The following is a 14,962-nucleotide window of genomic DNA, read 5'->3' as shown; positions in this document are numbered from 1 at the left end:
ATATTGCTAACAAAAGGTAACTTTAGCAACCTATCTTTTGAGTAATCCAGGCCACAACAATAGTCCTGAAAAGTATTTCTATCATGAAATATTGGCTTGCATTGGGACTAGCAAGTTACACAAGATAAAAATAGTCATTAACAAATTGAAATCTGCTAAACCATGCATAATTAATATTTTACACATAACTGCAATCTTACTGCACTACCATTTTCAAATGTATTATTATACATATCTAGTGATAGTCCTACCTGTGCTATGCTGACTTTCAGACTCTCTAGTTAGACTTTGCTTTGGGTCTTCATGCTAACCATATTCCCAGTGTTGGTCAGTGTGCTAAGCATCTGTCAGCCGTATTACCAAACCAGCTCGGTCTAGTACTGTCACTAATCCCTTCTGTTACCTCTCATATCTTTTTAGTAACTTGCCTAGGCACTATGTCCAATATGCTGTTTGGTCTAATATACTTAGATCTCTAGCCACAGAAATGAACTAATTACTTCAGGGCTGTCAGAAAATAACTTCCCTTAATCTGAGAGAGGCTGGCTTTTTGTTAAGGGCCTGAAATGAGGCTTTTAACACTCCAAGCACTGAACACCCACAACAGTTTTCAAATGCATTTACATGTCTCTCCACAATAGCGACACTGTTAATGTCTGTATATTTGTTGATTGCAAATTAAATTTTCCCCTATCCCTGTTGAAGATGTGGGCTTTTGCTGGGATATAGTCCCATGAGCAACAGCAGCCCTTCAGTCCCGCACCCAGGTGGCTATTCTGCCTGTGTGAGTTGCACCATGAGTGCAGACAGCAGAGAGCATTGCACTTTCCAGCAAGAATAATTGAAAAGTGAGCAGAAGCAGGAAGCTGCTATACTTTTCTCCTCACTGGCCGTGGGGCAAGAGAGCAAATGTAGAACCAGAAATGTTGCCTTGGCTGAGATTAACTAACTCAGCCAAAACTGGGAATCAAACCTGGTTCTTTCTGGCTTAATATCATAATAGACATTGCCTAATTAGACTAGTATAGAAAAAATATTGGGGAAGAAATTTGCATCGTTTGCAACTCCTGTTAGTGCCAACGAGGCACATAGGATTTCTCGCCCGGGGGAGAGGGGGGGTTCCATCGGCTCCCGCAAAATTCTACGGGAGTTAGCAGAGGTGCAAACCTGCCGCGCCCCGCTCCCACAGTTAACTCTCTGGGCCGGTGCGCCGACGATTATGTCGTCATCACTGTGCGCTGGAAATTGGGTAGCTCCCTGTGAGGCCGTCACGGGCGATGTCAGTGCAAGTCTCGTGGGCCACGAACCGGGCCGTACACCGCTCGCGCGGCGAAAAGTAAAGGGTGGGGATGTGTGCCGCCATTTTTTTTTGTTTGGCCAACTCGGTCCAGTCTTTCATTGCTCATTTCACAGGGTCCGTGTCGCGATGGTGTAGCCCAGCATTCCATTTCTGTGCTGGGCTGTGACCACGGCATCATGTGTCCCCGGTGGTGTAGTAAAGGCCCCTCGCCCCACTGCAGAGCAGGCAGTGTGCTTTCTCCTTTAACGGAAGGGGAGGGTTCTATGCTTGTGCCAGAGCCACACAAAGAGGTTGCATAGCACTGGAAAATTTGCACGTTTACTGTCCCGGTCTCACCCCCGAGAGGAAGTGAATCACCCAACATTGCGCTTCACTTCCTCTCGGGGACGGTAACCCCAATTTCACGGCTGGGATGGGACCCCACCTCGGTTACCACCCCAAACAGGGTGATATCGAATTTCGCCCCCATTATCTCTAAAATAGTAATCCTTGTATCGTTATCAAAAGGTTTGTGTTGAAATTTACAGTGCAGCACACTCCTAATGCTATTTACTGGAAATATTCAAAATCTCAAACTTCATGAATGCAAAAGGAAAGCGAATCTTACTGCTCAAAGATGACCTTATTGTTGACAAACTGGAAGAATGTCGGTTCACAGACGAGTCCATGCTGTTGACAGGCAGCTGTGCAAGATTGTGCTGTTGTTGACACTTGTAATAGCATTGAGCTTAAGGGAGGCCAGGTGAGCAGCTTGGTGGCATTTGGAGACCAGAAAAGCCCAGTGACATTTTGAGGAACAACGAATAGGCTTGTAGTATTAGGTGAGGATGATAAATGTCTTGAATTATTCTGAGGCCATGACAGAAACATCGTGTCACAGAGATTCTGTTACAAGAAAGAAAAAACCAAGGCATTGGTAAAATTGCTATTATAGTTAGGTACCTTTCATTGGGTAACTAAACTGGGAATTAAAATCTAATTGGCCAATCCTGTTTTAAAATTTCACATTGGTGAGGAGGGAGCCTAAGATTGAAATAGACAGATTGTCAGGGAAATGTAAGGAAGCTGTGAATCATACGCGATTGAACTATCTTCACTTGATTTGCTTAGTTGGTTCTGTTACAAAGTACCAAGTGTGGATGAAAACCAAATTCCTGAAGTAACCTGAATTGGACCAGCTGATGGTGTGAAGCAGAAATCGACCCAAATGAACTTTGATGGTCTAATGGGATGAAGTATGCAATGTTATGTTGGGCAGCACCTATAAGTGCAGTCACTCTATAAACAATTGAGAGCACATTTTTGGAGTGATAATAGTTTTCTTTTTCTTTAAAAAAATTCAACTTGTTTTGAACTTCCTTTATTCCCAATTGAGTTTGGACTGCAGATATTGTTTGATTCTAGGTCCGTAATTTACTAGTACGTAATAAATGTTGACCTTTTTACAAACCCATTGTTCATACCTAGAGTTGCTTATTAAAGGCCTAACAAATTAAAAATAATATTTCAATTGTGTGGGGATAAAAGGGCATTTTCAAAAATAAGCAAAGAATAAAATTACTTTTCATCTGTTCATCCCACATGACCTTCAAACCTTTGTCTATAAATGTGATTATGACTTAGTGACACAACCTGCCAGATAGGAGACATTTAAAAAAATTTCAACAAAAAACACTATTAAAAATAAATCACATGGCAAAATAATTATTGAGGTGACTCTATTATAGAGCTCTGTCATGAGCATTATTTTAAATTCCTTTGTCGGTTGCTCTATGAATCATAACCACTGATGCTTAACCAGCAGTGCGTCATCCAATACTCTACCCTTTAAATAGCTTCTGTACTCACTCTCCCTCCACACCTGCATCCCATCCTGGACATCAGTTTGTCAATGCTCCAAGCTGATTCCTAATCCCACTTCCTTCTGTGTCTGCCCCTGGAAAAACTCTCCCCAAGCCACTTACAACTGCACTTTAAAATTCCCAACTCTCTAGCATTTAGCCCTCCATTCACCATGAAATTTCTGCGGCTACCGATCTGTTCAATAACACTCACACCTCTACCTTTGATGCCTTCGTCCCCATTAAAACCATTGCTCTCTCTTACACTCTGGTTTGCCCCTCATCTCTCCTCCCTTAAATCCAGGGTTGCAGTTTTGATTGCACCCACACCATTACCTCTGGTTTCTCCCAAGGATCTATCCTTGGCCCTCTCCTATTTCTCATATACATGCTGCCCCTTGGTGACAAATTCCACCGTTGCCTCAGCTTATCTGCTGCTGAAACCCTAAACCATGCCTTTGTTGCCTCTAGACTTGACTAGTCCAATGCTCTCCTGGCTGGCTTCCCATCTTCCACCCTAAATAAACTTGAGCTAATTCAAATCTCTGCTGCCCACATCCTAACTCACACAAAGTCCTGTTAATCCATCACCCCTGTTCTCGCTGACCTACATTGGCTCCTGGTCCGACAATGCCTCTATTATAACATTCTCAATCCATGTATTCAAATCCCTCCATGGCCTCGCCCCACCATATCTTTACAACCCTCTGATATCTCTGCATTCCTCTAATTCTGGCCTCTTGCACATCTTCGATTTTAATCGCACCACCATTGGCCCTAAGCTGTCTAATTCCCACCCCAAACCTCCCTGGCTCTTTACCTCTCATTCCTCCTTTAAGATGTTCCTTAAAACCTATCTCTTACACCAAGCTTGTAGTCATTTGTCCTAATATCTCCTTGCGTGGCTCGGTGTCAAGTTTTGCTTGATAATGCTCCGGTGAAGTGACTTGAGACGTTTTATTACTTTAAATGTGCTATACAAATGCATTTTGTTGTTGTTGTTAATCAGGTTTACCATTTTTATTGATTTCAGGGAGTAGGTAACTTTTCACAAATTACTTTGCCCGTAACTTCAAATTTCCCTGCAATGTTCTTAAAATTAAATGTATTGAATTTTCACTGGAATTGAACATATACAATCAGTATAAAACCCAGGACCTGTCCAATGTGATACATGTTTCAGTATCTGTCAAATTTATTGTAGATTGGCCTGAGTAGTGCTGCTAGTAGTCAGTTCAAACTTGGAACGGTTGAATCCAGTAATGACTTCAGAAAGTTGTAGGTTACTCATCTGCTTAAACTAGACAGAAGTCAGTCTTGTATCAATGCTATTTGCCCAATCCAAAGCAAGGTGGTGCTGTATTCCAAGGAAAAGCTTGCTCTCTGTGAAATTGCAGTCTGCCAGATTTCTAGCTCTCGACATTCTAACACTTTCTGATGCTTCTGCCATTTTCTTTTGCATTGAACAAAGCATCTGTGCTGAATCCAAATATAGACGTAGGTCATACATATCACAGACGATGTTTTATTCCATGTTAAGTCGAACAGTAGACACTTGTTCGGAGAAATGATTTAGAACAATTTTATGCAAACTCTACTTCTCGATTCCAAATTCAGATAAACGGAAAAGGTAAGCTTCCAGCAGTCAGGAATATCTGGCCACTTCCCTGGCACTGACCAGTTTAACTTCGAAGCATATTTTCCTGACATTCTTAAGCAGAACTTAAAGGGGAAGACAAGTCTAGGGGGTGTACTTTTCATTCAAAGTACTCCCCCATTTTATGCAAAACAAATATGCTCACAAAATGCTGTGTGGCATTTTTGTAAACCAAGCAATGTCTCCTAACAGGATGCATCCAGGTTCCATAGAGCAAGAGCAGTGGCTGACTGAGAGACCAGATCACATGCATGAACCCTCAGGAGCCATATTAAGAATTGCACCGTCAGATGATTGGAACAAATAGCATCTTTGCCCTTTCTGAAAGGAGGTGGTGTGTGCTTGCTGTTTGGGAAGGGGTGGGGGGAGTGGGGGAGGATGGGAGCAATATAAATACATTTATGTATACTTGTGTTTTTTAACATTAAACCCACTGAACAAATAGAATATCACAGCTTAGTGATGAGATTATTTTACGCTCGTGTGATATACCTTGTGTACCAGCAATCTCTGTATATATCTGGAACACTAACAAAGGGAGATATTTTGGATTCTTTGAAAAAAAAACTCCTTCCTTTCTAATTTCTTGTCCAAGCCATTAGGTAAATGATAAGTGTTATACTTTTGTGGATAATGCCTTCAAACCATCAAATATTGGGCTGCTTGTAGACTGAAAACAACACTGGCAGCGATGTAAAAAGATTGACACCTGTCAAAATACAGCATGAGATGAGTGACCTGTGAGAAGAGAGAGAAAATTTGATTGACAGACCTGGTGTTGGATGTAAGCATGGACACGCTCCAGCATCCCTTCAAAAGTAAACTCATATGGAAGATAAGGTTCAACCTAATGAGCATAAAATAATATATTACAGTTAAAAACAATAAGATAATATATTGATATTGACTACATTTAATAATACTACAATATGTAATTACTTTCCTAAATTACAGCTTGTGCCACATATATAAACATTCCACTGCAATATATGAAAATGAATTTGCTAGGCATAAATAAATGGCAATTAAGATTTTTTTCCCTAAGTCTGTTTTAGACACGTCTCAATAATTGCAGCATTTCCTGAAATAGGGAGTTCTCAATTATGGACCTGCATGTTTGAGTGAAATTTAATGAACTCTTTCCACTTCAGTACTTCAAGCAATGAGTTCCATCACATCAGTTCTTCCTAACCCCATCAGACAGATACACAATGGCTGCAGTGCCAAACCAGAATGAATTCGACTTAAAAAAAAATTAAATGTGCTTGCCTTGTGTTCTTTTACTTTTAGCTATAATTATACAACTTTATCACAACTAGCTGAGTATTTATTTGTGAGTTAGTATGCAAGGATATGTTACCAATCTTTTAAATACAAGTCTTTATTATAATGAAGAGAAAGTAAGGCACGCTTAGGCCATTACACTGATGATATGCTGATCCGGCACTGAGATATTGCAGCTCACTGATTAAAACCTATGCAACAATGCTTGAATCACTTGCAGTCTCCTGGAGACCCCTAATTAAAAATTGCTTTGAGCTACATCACGCTCATCCTTTCTTTATTGCAGAATATTTTTCAAGTAAGGAAGGAAGCAACTTTATTTCTTCACTCGGATATATTACCATTCACCTATATTTAAGATTGGAATGTCTCAAGGCTATCATATTTGTTCTTAATGGTACACAGGGGATGACAAGCCTCTGTGTGCTCGAGCTAACATATGACCTAAGTGTGTAGTAATTTGGCGCAATGCCGCATTGAAGCCATGCTCCAAGTATATTTCCTGGGGCCAAACTGGATTAATGCACATAAATAGGCAGATCTGACTATTTTATTTTTGGCTTATTATGGACCAATTAAAGGCTAAAATCCAAATTTCCTCATGCTAAGATCCAAGCATTCATAACATTAATGGCACTTATGTAGTGGAGAGAATGGCCAGAGGTCCAGCTTGGAGCACAGCAAGAGACATTATGAAGAAAGATTCAACTGCATCAGACCACACAACAGTATGAGTACTACATGTTAAAAAAATCCATCCACAGGCATCTTCCACCCCTTCAATTGGAATTCAGGACTGGAATATCGGGTCCTTCATTGAAACATCCCTGAACTCAATTGGAAGCAAGTCATCCTCATTTGAGGGACCGCCTATGATGATGATGATCACCAACTCTTAGCCTGTACATTTGCATATAAGGCAACCCATGTAATATGAATCCCCTATTTTCAAGCCAAGAAGCTTGAAAAAATCTTCACTTATGCGTAAGTTTCTGCAGCTGCCCACAAAATTCATACTGACTGTTCCATGTTCTGTCATAATGTAAAGGGAGGGGAATGGAAGACTGGGAGCTGGAGGAAATGAACCACATTGGAGGGTCCAGAATAGACAGGAGAGCAGGGTTGGCCAGAACCAGATGACTTTGCTCTCCAGAGTGGGGTACAGTACCATCACGAGTACAAATAACATCCCTACTTTTCACTCCCAGGGGTAGAAATTCATTATAGCCTAGGAATGGGCAGTTACTTTAGAAAAGTTTGAGATTTAGCGCTAATGAAGCACGCTGCACGCAAAATTAAGTCTCATTGCTCAAAGAAACGATTGGAGCGCTAAATCAAGTGCCAATGACGTAGCTCAGTGGCATTACACTCAAAGCGTGAAGCAATATCAGGTGCAGTCTAATCACAAGTTATCATTGCCATAGGCTCTTTCCAGTTCTTAAAGAGAAGGGTCATTGATGCTGCAGAACCTCATTCTAGTGTAGCATTTTGATATCTTGTGAGAATAAAACGGTCACTAATTTTTGGTAGCCACAACAATCTGGAGACTAAAAAACCTTTAAATGACTGAATTCATTCAACTGTTGCACAAGGTTAAATTGACAAGGAAGCAGTGAAACAGCTCTAACCTGTCAGCTGTGACTCATTACTCATGATGATCCCTTTAAGTAGCGCTCCTGGAGCCGGCATCCACCTGCTTGACGCCTCCTCTCCCTGTCGCTGTTGGGGCAAGGCGCTAAGGCAGGCGCGAGAATGAATTTTGCAGATTGGGTGCCCAGTGACATCACAATATGCCTGGCGCTGAAGTCCCCATCACTAACTCGTAGCAGTGGCGCTACGGGGGAGGGATGGGGGTCCACATTTGGCGTGCATTGCTGGATTCACCTCGCCACAGCACTACTGCCTCAGCATCCTGTTAGCATCCCCGCCAGGTGCTAACTGGAGGCGTTAAGGTATCAAATTCCCCCCCGACCCCCACCCCAGTGTCCTAAATATCTCATTTTATACATGAATATACACTGTAATTTGTGATCCAGAGGAAGGGGAAAAGAAGAAGGAGGAGGAACATGGGTAGATACAGGTATATAAAAAGGAAGAGAGTAGCTAAAGTAAACGTTGGTCCCTTAGAGGATGAGACTGGGAATTAATAATGGGAAACAGGGAAATGGCAGAGACTTTGAACAAATATTTTGCATCGGTCTTCGTGGTAGAAGACACTAAAAACATCCCAAGGAGCTATAGGGAGGGAGGAATTTAAAACAATCACTATCATTAAAGAAAAAGTACTTGGTAAAATAATGGGACTAAAGGTGAACAAGTTCCCAGGACCTGACGGCTTGCATCCTAGGGTCTTAAAAGAAGTGGCTGCAAAGATAGTGGATGCATTGGTTGTAACCTACCAAAATTCCTTGGATTATGGGGAGGTCCCAGTGGATTGGAACGACACAAATGTAACGCCCTTATTTAAAAAAAGGAGGCAGACAGAAAGCAGGAAACTATAGACCAGTTAGCCTAACATCTGTTGTTGGGAAAATGCTGGAGTCCAGTAGCAGGACATTTGGAAAGGCATAATACAGTCAAGCAGAGTCAGCATGGTTTTATGAAAGGGAAATCATGTTTGACAAATTTGCTGGAGTTCTTTGAGGATGTAACGAACAGGGTGGATAAAGAGGAACCAGTGAATGTGGTGCATTTGGATTTCCAGAAGGTATTCGATAAGATGCCACATAAAAGGTTACTGCACAAGATAAAAGTTCATGGGGTTGGGGGTAATATATTAGCATGAATAGAGGATTGGCTAACTTAACAGAAAACAGAGAGTCGGGATAAATGCGTCATTTTCCGGTTGGCAAATGGTAACCAGTGGAGTGCCGCAGGGATCAGTGCTGGAGCTTCATCTATTTACAATCTATATTAATGACTTGGATAAAGGGACTGAATGTAATGTAGCCAAGTTTGCTGATAATACAAAGATGGGTGGGAAAGCAAGTTGTGAGGAGGACACAAAAAATCTGCAAATGCATATAGACAGGCCAAGTGAGTGGGAAAATATTTGGCAGATGGAGTATAATGTGGGAAAATGTGAGGTTATGCACTTTGGCAGGAAAAATAAAAAAGCAAATTATTATTTAAATGGAGAGAAATTAAAAAATGCTGCAGTACAGAGGGACCTGGGGGTCCTTGTGCATGAAACACAAAAAGTTAGTATGCAGATACAGCAAGTAATCAGGAAGACAAATGGAATGTTGGCCTTTATTGCAAGGGGGATGGAATGTAGAAGCAGAGAAGTCCTGCTACAACTGTACAGGGTATTGGTGAGGCCACACCTAGAGTACTGTGTACAGTTTTGGTCTCCTTATTTAAGGAGGGATATACTTGCATTGAAATCAACAGAGGGATGAACACACGGCCGTAATGGGTCCTGCTCGGTTTTCTGTCGATTCAGGTAAATGGACAGAATATTGGGTAGATTCTGATAATAGCATGCAATCCCCTCACCTGATTTTCCTCTATGTTCAGTGTTCAGGCAATCCAATATATCCAGGCACAACTGGAAGAAAATCTGCCCCGGTGTCTAATCAAGGAAGCAACAGATGAATTTGTGCCATTTCCTTGGAATCAGATGTGCACTGAAACAGCAACAATGGCCCCATACTGTTGATACTGTTAACAGTAACACCAGCAATTAACTTTTTTTTGCCACAGGTTCCTTCCAGGTGATCGGAAATTTGCCTAGGATCAGTCAGTTTGAGGTTCATTGGTGCTGTTACCCAGATCACAGATGTCCTATTTCGACATGCTGGTGAACACATTAAGATCAGCACTGGTGTGCAGTGACAGGAGATACTGGCAGGATTAAAAAAATAGGTTTGGCACTTTCTATCGAGGACAACAACTGCCATTCAAGCATCTGTGCAACATCCCATGGTGCTCATCAATAGATGAATGTCCAAATTGTCTGTGACCACTGCCAAATCATTATATCTGTGAGTGCAGTTTCTCGGACGGCTCCCTATTTCTGAAGGGTAATCATTGATCCTCCACTTGTTACAGGACAAAGACAAATTTGATGATTGTATCCTCAGCACCCACTCGAAATGTGGCTCATCATATCATCACACAACTCCTAGCAGAGATGCAGGAACATAATTGTACACCAAGTGTGCTCTACAATATATCGTTGGGAGAGTTAACAGAAGGTCGGGGTGTGCTGCATGCTGTATGATATCGCCACGGCACGTGCATGTTTCTGATTCGTACTCGGAAAACTAAACACAACTTTAAAAAAGTGCAGGCACATTGGAATTGTGCAACTTTCCAAGATATCAGATACAAACTATTCTCTAGCCAGTTAATTCAGAGTTAATTTATGTTGGAAGACCACTTTTCTTCGTGGTTGACAGAGGGTTGACCCAGACAGCACTTAGCTAGAAGAGAGAGAAATTTGATATGAAGTTTCCTCTTTCCAGTGACTGACCTCAGTCTCTGCCATGTGAGTATCTTCCTAATGAATAATACCTGAAGAAGAACATCCCAACAACTCAGTGTTTCCAGCCGCCGCCCCCCACCCCACCTATATGTCGTAAAGAAATGATATTGCAACTGAGAAAACTATGGTTTTCACTCAAGGGCTGATTAACATTGGATTATCATCTGACTATGGCTCCATTGGCATTAATTCTACGAGTTTGTTATACAAGAGTTACCCAGAATAAAAAGTATAATTTATGAGCATCAGACCCCATTTTCTAAAAGTTGATGCTATGCCCATGCAGATGCACTCATGCTGTGTTTGTCTCGTGATTTCACCTCAAATGGCTTTTTCAATGCTTCTGTGCTAACCTCTGACAATGTGCATGTGTGCACGTGATTTGTTATGCTAATTACAGATCAACAGTACAAATTGCATACACGCATGTCATCAGTATAGCTCGTACTTTCACCAGAGACTTTTAAAATGCAGGGTAAACTATGGGTTCTGCAGCTGGCAAACCCAGGGGATCATGATTAATGCACCCCAGATCTGACCTCTGGACAGACACAGGGGGTGAGATTTGACTTGGCAGCAGCGCAAAATGGGTGCTAATGAATCGGCAGTCGGTAGTTAACCCTGCCTGATTTTATTTTTCATTGAAGTGAATGATTCCCTAGTAAACAGGTTATATAATTTTCTTCCATTACTTGACAAAATAATCAATGGCAATAAATCAAGTTTGTCTCATGTGCATCTTTGGTACAATCAATAGCAGTGGAACAGAGACCATAGAAGAGATATATAGACATGCTGAAGAAAATAAACTGAAATCGAGGTGAGAGGGCAAAGAATTCCTCCCACAAAAACTGTGAAAAATATTCTCATGGTTCAGAATTCAGACCCAATGGCCCCGATATTTAGTCGGGTGGATCTTGTGAGCGGGGTGGGAGGAGTTTGGCCCGGCATGCTGTGAAGGTTTGACTCCACAGTGGGTGTCTTTTTTTACCAGCAGGTTCCCCACCTAAAGCCAGCCTGATTCAGAGGCTTGGCTCCCTGTCGGGCAGGGAATCCTCAGGAGCAGGTAGTGAGCCTGCAGCTGTGTTAATGATAGTGAGTGGAGGGGGCAGGGGGACACATGGTCGCTGATCCTGGGAGGCGGTCCCATCCACGTGGATCCGAGCGTGGGGAGATTAATTGGATTGCGGTGGAGTCCGATCCCCAATCCCGGGTTTGATGGGGGGGGGGGGCGGGGATGGTTCCAATCTTGTGGAAGGGGGTCAGATGGAAGCAAGTAAGCTTGGTGGGCTGGGTTGAAACACTCCTGCTCCTCTGGGCCCGCAAGTGGTGTTGGAAAGGCACTCACCTTTCCCATGAAGCAGTCCTTGCCTCCCTTTAGCTGCCAGGTTTCCCGAGGCCCAGGAAACCCAGCCAGCCAGGGTTAAACCTGGAAGACAGACTAAATATGAGGAATGCAGCCTCATTATAATATTCTAAAAGCTAACTCATCTCCTGGGAGTGGGTTGGTTTCTCACTCCCCGGCCCACCTCCATCAATACTGGCGGGTTGGGATTGGGTTTGCGATTGTTTTAATTTTAACATGCCAACCCACGTGTTTGTTGGGGTTAAAATTACCCTCAATGTGTCTGATATGATCAGATGCTACATATAATGGAATCAATTGGCAGCTGGTAATAAAAAGCACAATATGTTTTTTTTCGATTGGCAGCACAATGGAGAAATTTCACATGTAAAGCTATGTAATCAAACAATAATTGTTTCTTAAAATCATTGCCAAACAATGAGAAAAGATGATATTATTTATTACATTCTAACATTTGGATAAAATGACCAAAACATTTCCAAAATATAGTATTCATTCTCTGACAACTGAAGTTTCTCCATTATTACTTCCCACTCAGATATATCAGAAATGTAGCATACATGGCGTGCAGATCCATTTCCCCACCCCCGCCGGCCACCAGATTTTTCCGACTACAATTCCGCGACAGTATGTGTGACAAGTTAGAATGTGAGGAGCTTATCAAAGAAAAGTGGTCATTTTAAATTCAGTTTTCTTTTTATATCAACAACTTGAAATGAAATGAATTTTTCCCACGGTTACTTGCGTCATGAGTTATTATTGATCTCAATGTAAAAAATTGTAAGCCTGCATATTTTTATCAGCAATTTCAAAGCAAAGTACAATCTCAAAGCATTGCTCATCATCTAGCCCAACCTCCTTTACATTACAGGTTAAGGCCAAAAGTTAATATGAAACACATTATCTCATTAAATATTGTTCTGAAATATAATCATACCTTGGTTGTTGAAATTGTTCTGACAACAGATGCCAGTTCCTCTGTATTGTTGAAGTCCACTGTCCAAACGTGTGGTTTCCCAATGAAATACTCAGTGTACGGGTGCTGTGACGAAACCTTGAACAAAGGGAAGCATTAGAGTCAGCAAATTTTGGCCCAAAAATTGCTTTCAAAATAACAGTGAGGCTAATAGCGCTCGCCATTATTTATGTGCAAATGCCACAGCAATTTCGGGCAAGGGCAAATGTGTGATTAAACACAGAAACTGAAGATTTGTTGTCGTAGATGTGCCTCTCTGTCATTAGCTTCATGAAAACGGCATCTCGCTGTCTGGCTCCCCAATCAAGTACACTGAGCAACGTGAAATTCCTGTACTTGCGCAGTCGATACCAAGTAAAATCGCCACAGAAAGTTACGTGATAAGTGTTAATTACTAACAATCAACCTCTCTAACACTGAAAACGAACTATTATAAGTCTCATTCCTTCAGGTTTTAATTATGTTGGAGAGTGAAAAAATATAAAATGACAAAATCTGTCTCCTTTCTCTCTCTCATTTAATCCCATCTTTCTTTCTCTCTCTTTATTTACTTTTCTGTATCTGATTTGACATTGCATTCACCCACTCTAAATTACACTTCCTTCTCAGTATTTGTGCTGTTAATTTCAGAATCCTTCAATCTGATTAGTTGAGGAGATACTCAGTTGCTTGCCATCTTCACTTAGATCCCAGATGTCCCGTAGAGGGTGCCGTGCCATTTACAGTTCCCACTTCTAGCAACTTGCAGGGCAAAATATCGTTGGCATTAAATGGCCAAGGGCAAATCTAACTAACAGTGAATGCGGTTCGTTGGCCTGCCACAGCAAATTTTGGGCCATTATTTATTCTGGACACATGCATTCAATCACAGTAGAACATTAGAGATCTCTTTGGTTCAGTGTTTTTTATTCAAACTCAGTTGGGCACAGTCAGCCTATATGAGCAGGACCTCATGAGACTCTTGAACGTATGAATAAGTGTCGACCAAACACCCTCCTTCAATTTAGTTATTGTTCAGTACCCTGAATGCAGTAGGCCCTTGACCTCTACCACCAGGCATTAGCTTCAATCGCTGAGGTGTGCAGCTTTTCCTCGACAAGATCTGCATGATGCCACATTCAGTGTCAGTGCAATATCAGATACAGAATACTGTTAGCACTCCGCAGACTTTCTGAAAAGTACACCGAAAGCATCAGAAGTATAGCTTTAACAAGCCAATGATGAACTCTTTAATTACGCAGGACAATCTGTTTTGTCATTTGTGTTCCGAATGGTTCCTAGGACGACATAAACCAACTTGAGGTCATAGCCATTGTTGACCAACATAGAATTTTTTTCCTCTGGCACAGATACTTGTGTCATTCATATTAAAGCTGAAAGTGTCATGTGTGGAACGAGGGAACTTGCACCAGCAAATATGATTTCATTTTTGATTACGTATCACTTGGATATTCACACAACATAGATGTGGTACATAAGAGCAGAAGAATTAGGAACATACGGCCCCTCGAGCCTGCTCCGCCATTCAATAAGACCATGGCTGATCTTCGATCTCAACTTCACTTTCCAGCCCCATCTCTATATCCCTTGATTCCTCTCGAGTTCAAAAATCTACCTATCTCAGGCTTCAATATACTCAACCACTGAGCATCCGCAACTCTTTGGAGCAGAGAATTCCAAAGATTCTGAAACTGCTGAGTGAAGAAATTCCTCCTCATCACAGTCTTAAAAGGCCGATCCCTTATCCTGAGACTATGCCCTCTAGTTCTAGACTCTCCAGCCAGAGGAAACGATCTCTCAGCATCTATCCTGTCAATCCCCCTCAGAATCTTGTATGTTTCAATGAGATCATCTTTCATTCTTCTAAACTCCAGAGAGTATAACTATATATATATATATATATATATATATGTGTGTGTACATACACTTTCTGATTTAAGGAATTTACTAACAATTTGGAGCACCACAAGGACTGTAATGGTTCAAGAACAGTCACCACCACTTTCTGAAGGCAACTCTGAATGGGCCATAAAACTTTGCTAGCACCAT

The 14,962-nt window shown here is 41.6% G+C and overlaps 1 protein-coding gene across 1 annotated transcript in view; it reads right to left on the bottom strand.

Moving 5' to 3' along the window:
* Positions 1-14,962, bottom strand: part of LOC139227130 (alpha-1,6-mannosylglycoprotein 6-beta-N-acetylglucosaminyltransferase B-like) — a 987,210-nt gene that overhangs the window by 1,223 nt on the left and 971,025 nt on the right. Inside the window, exons 14-16 of the mRNA XM_070858195.1 lie at positions 12,875-12,991; positions 5,571-5,645; positions 1,908-2,185 (exon numbers count right to left, since the gene is read on the bottom strand). Coding sequence (XP_070714296.1) covers positions 1,908-2,185; positions 5,571-5,645; positions 12,875-12,991 — 470 coding nt within the window. The remainder of the gene's footprint in view (positions 1-1,907; positions 2,186-5,570; positions 5,646-12,874; positions 12,992-14,962) is intronic.

Source organism: Pristiophorus japonicus, chromosome 16, assembly GCF_044704955.1.
Source record: "Pristiophorus japonicus isolate sPriJap1 chromosome 16, sPriJap1.hap1, whole genome shotgun sequence".
In the NCBI taxonomy this organism is placed as follows: Eukaryota; Metazoa; Chordata; class Chondrichthyes; family Pristiophoridae; genus Pristiophorus; species Pristiophorus japonicus.
The sequence above is the reverse complement of the archived record's forward strand: the minus strand, read 5'-3'. Positions and strand labels throughout refer to the sequence as shown.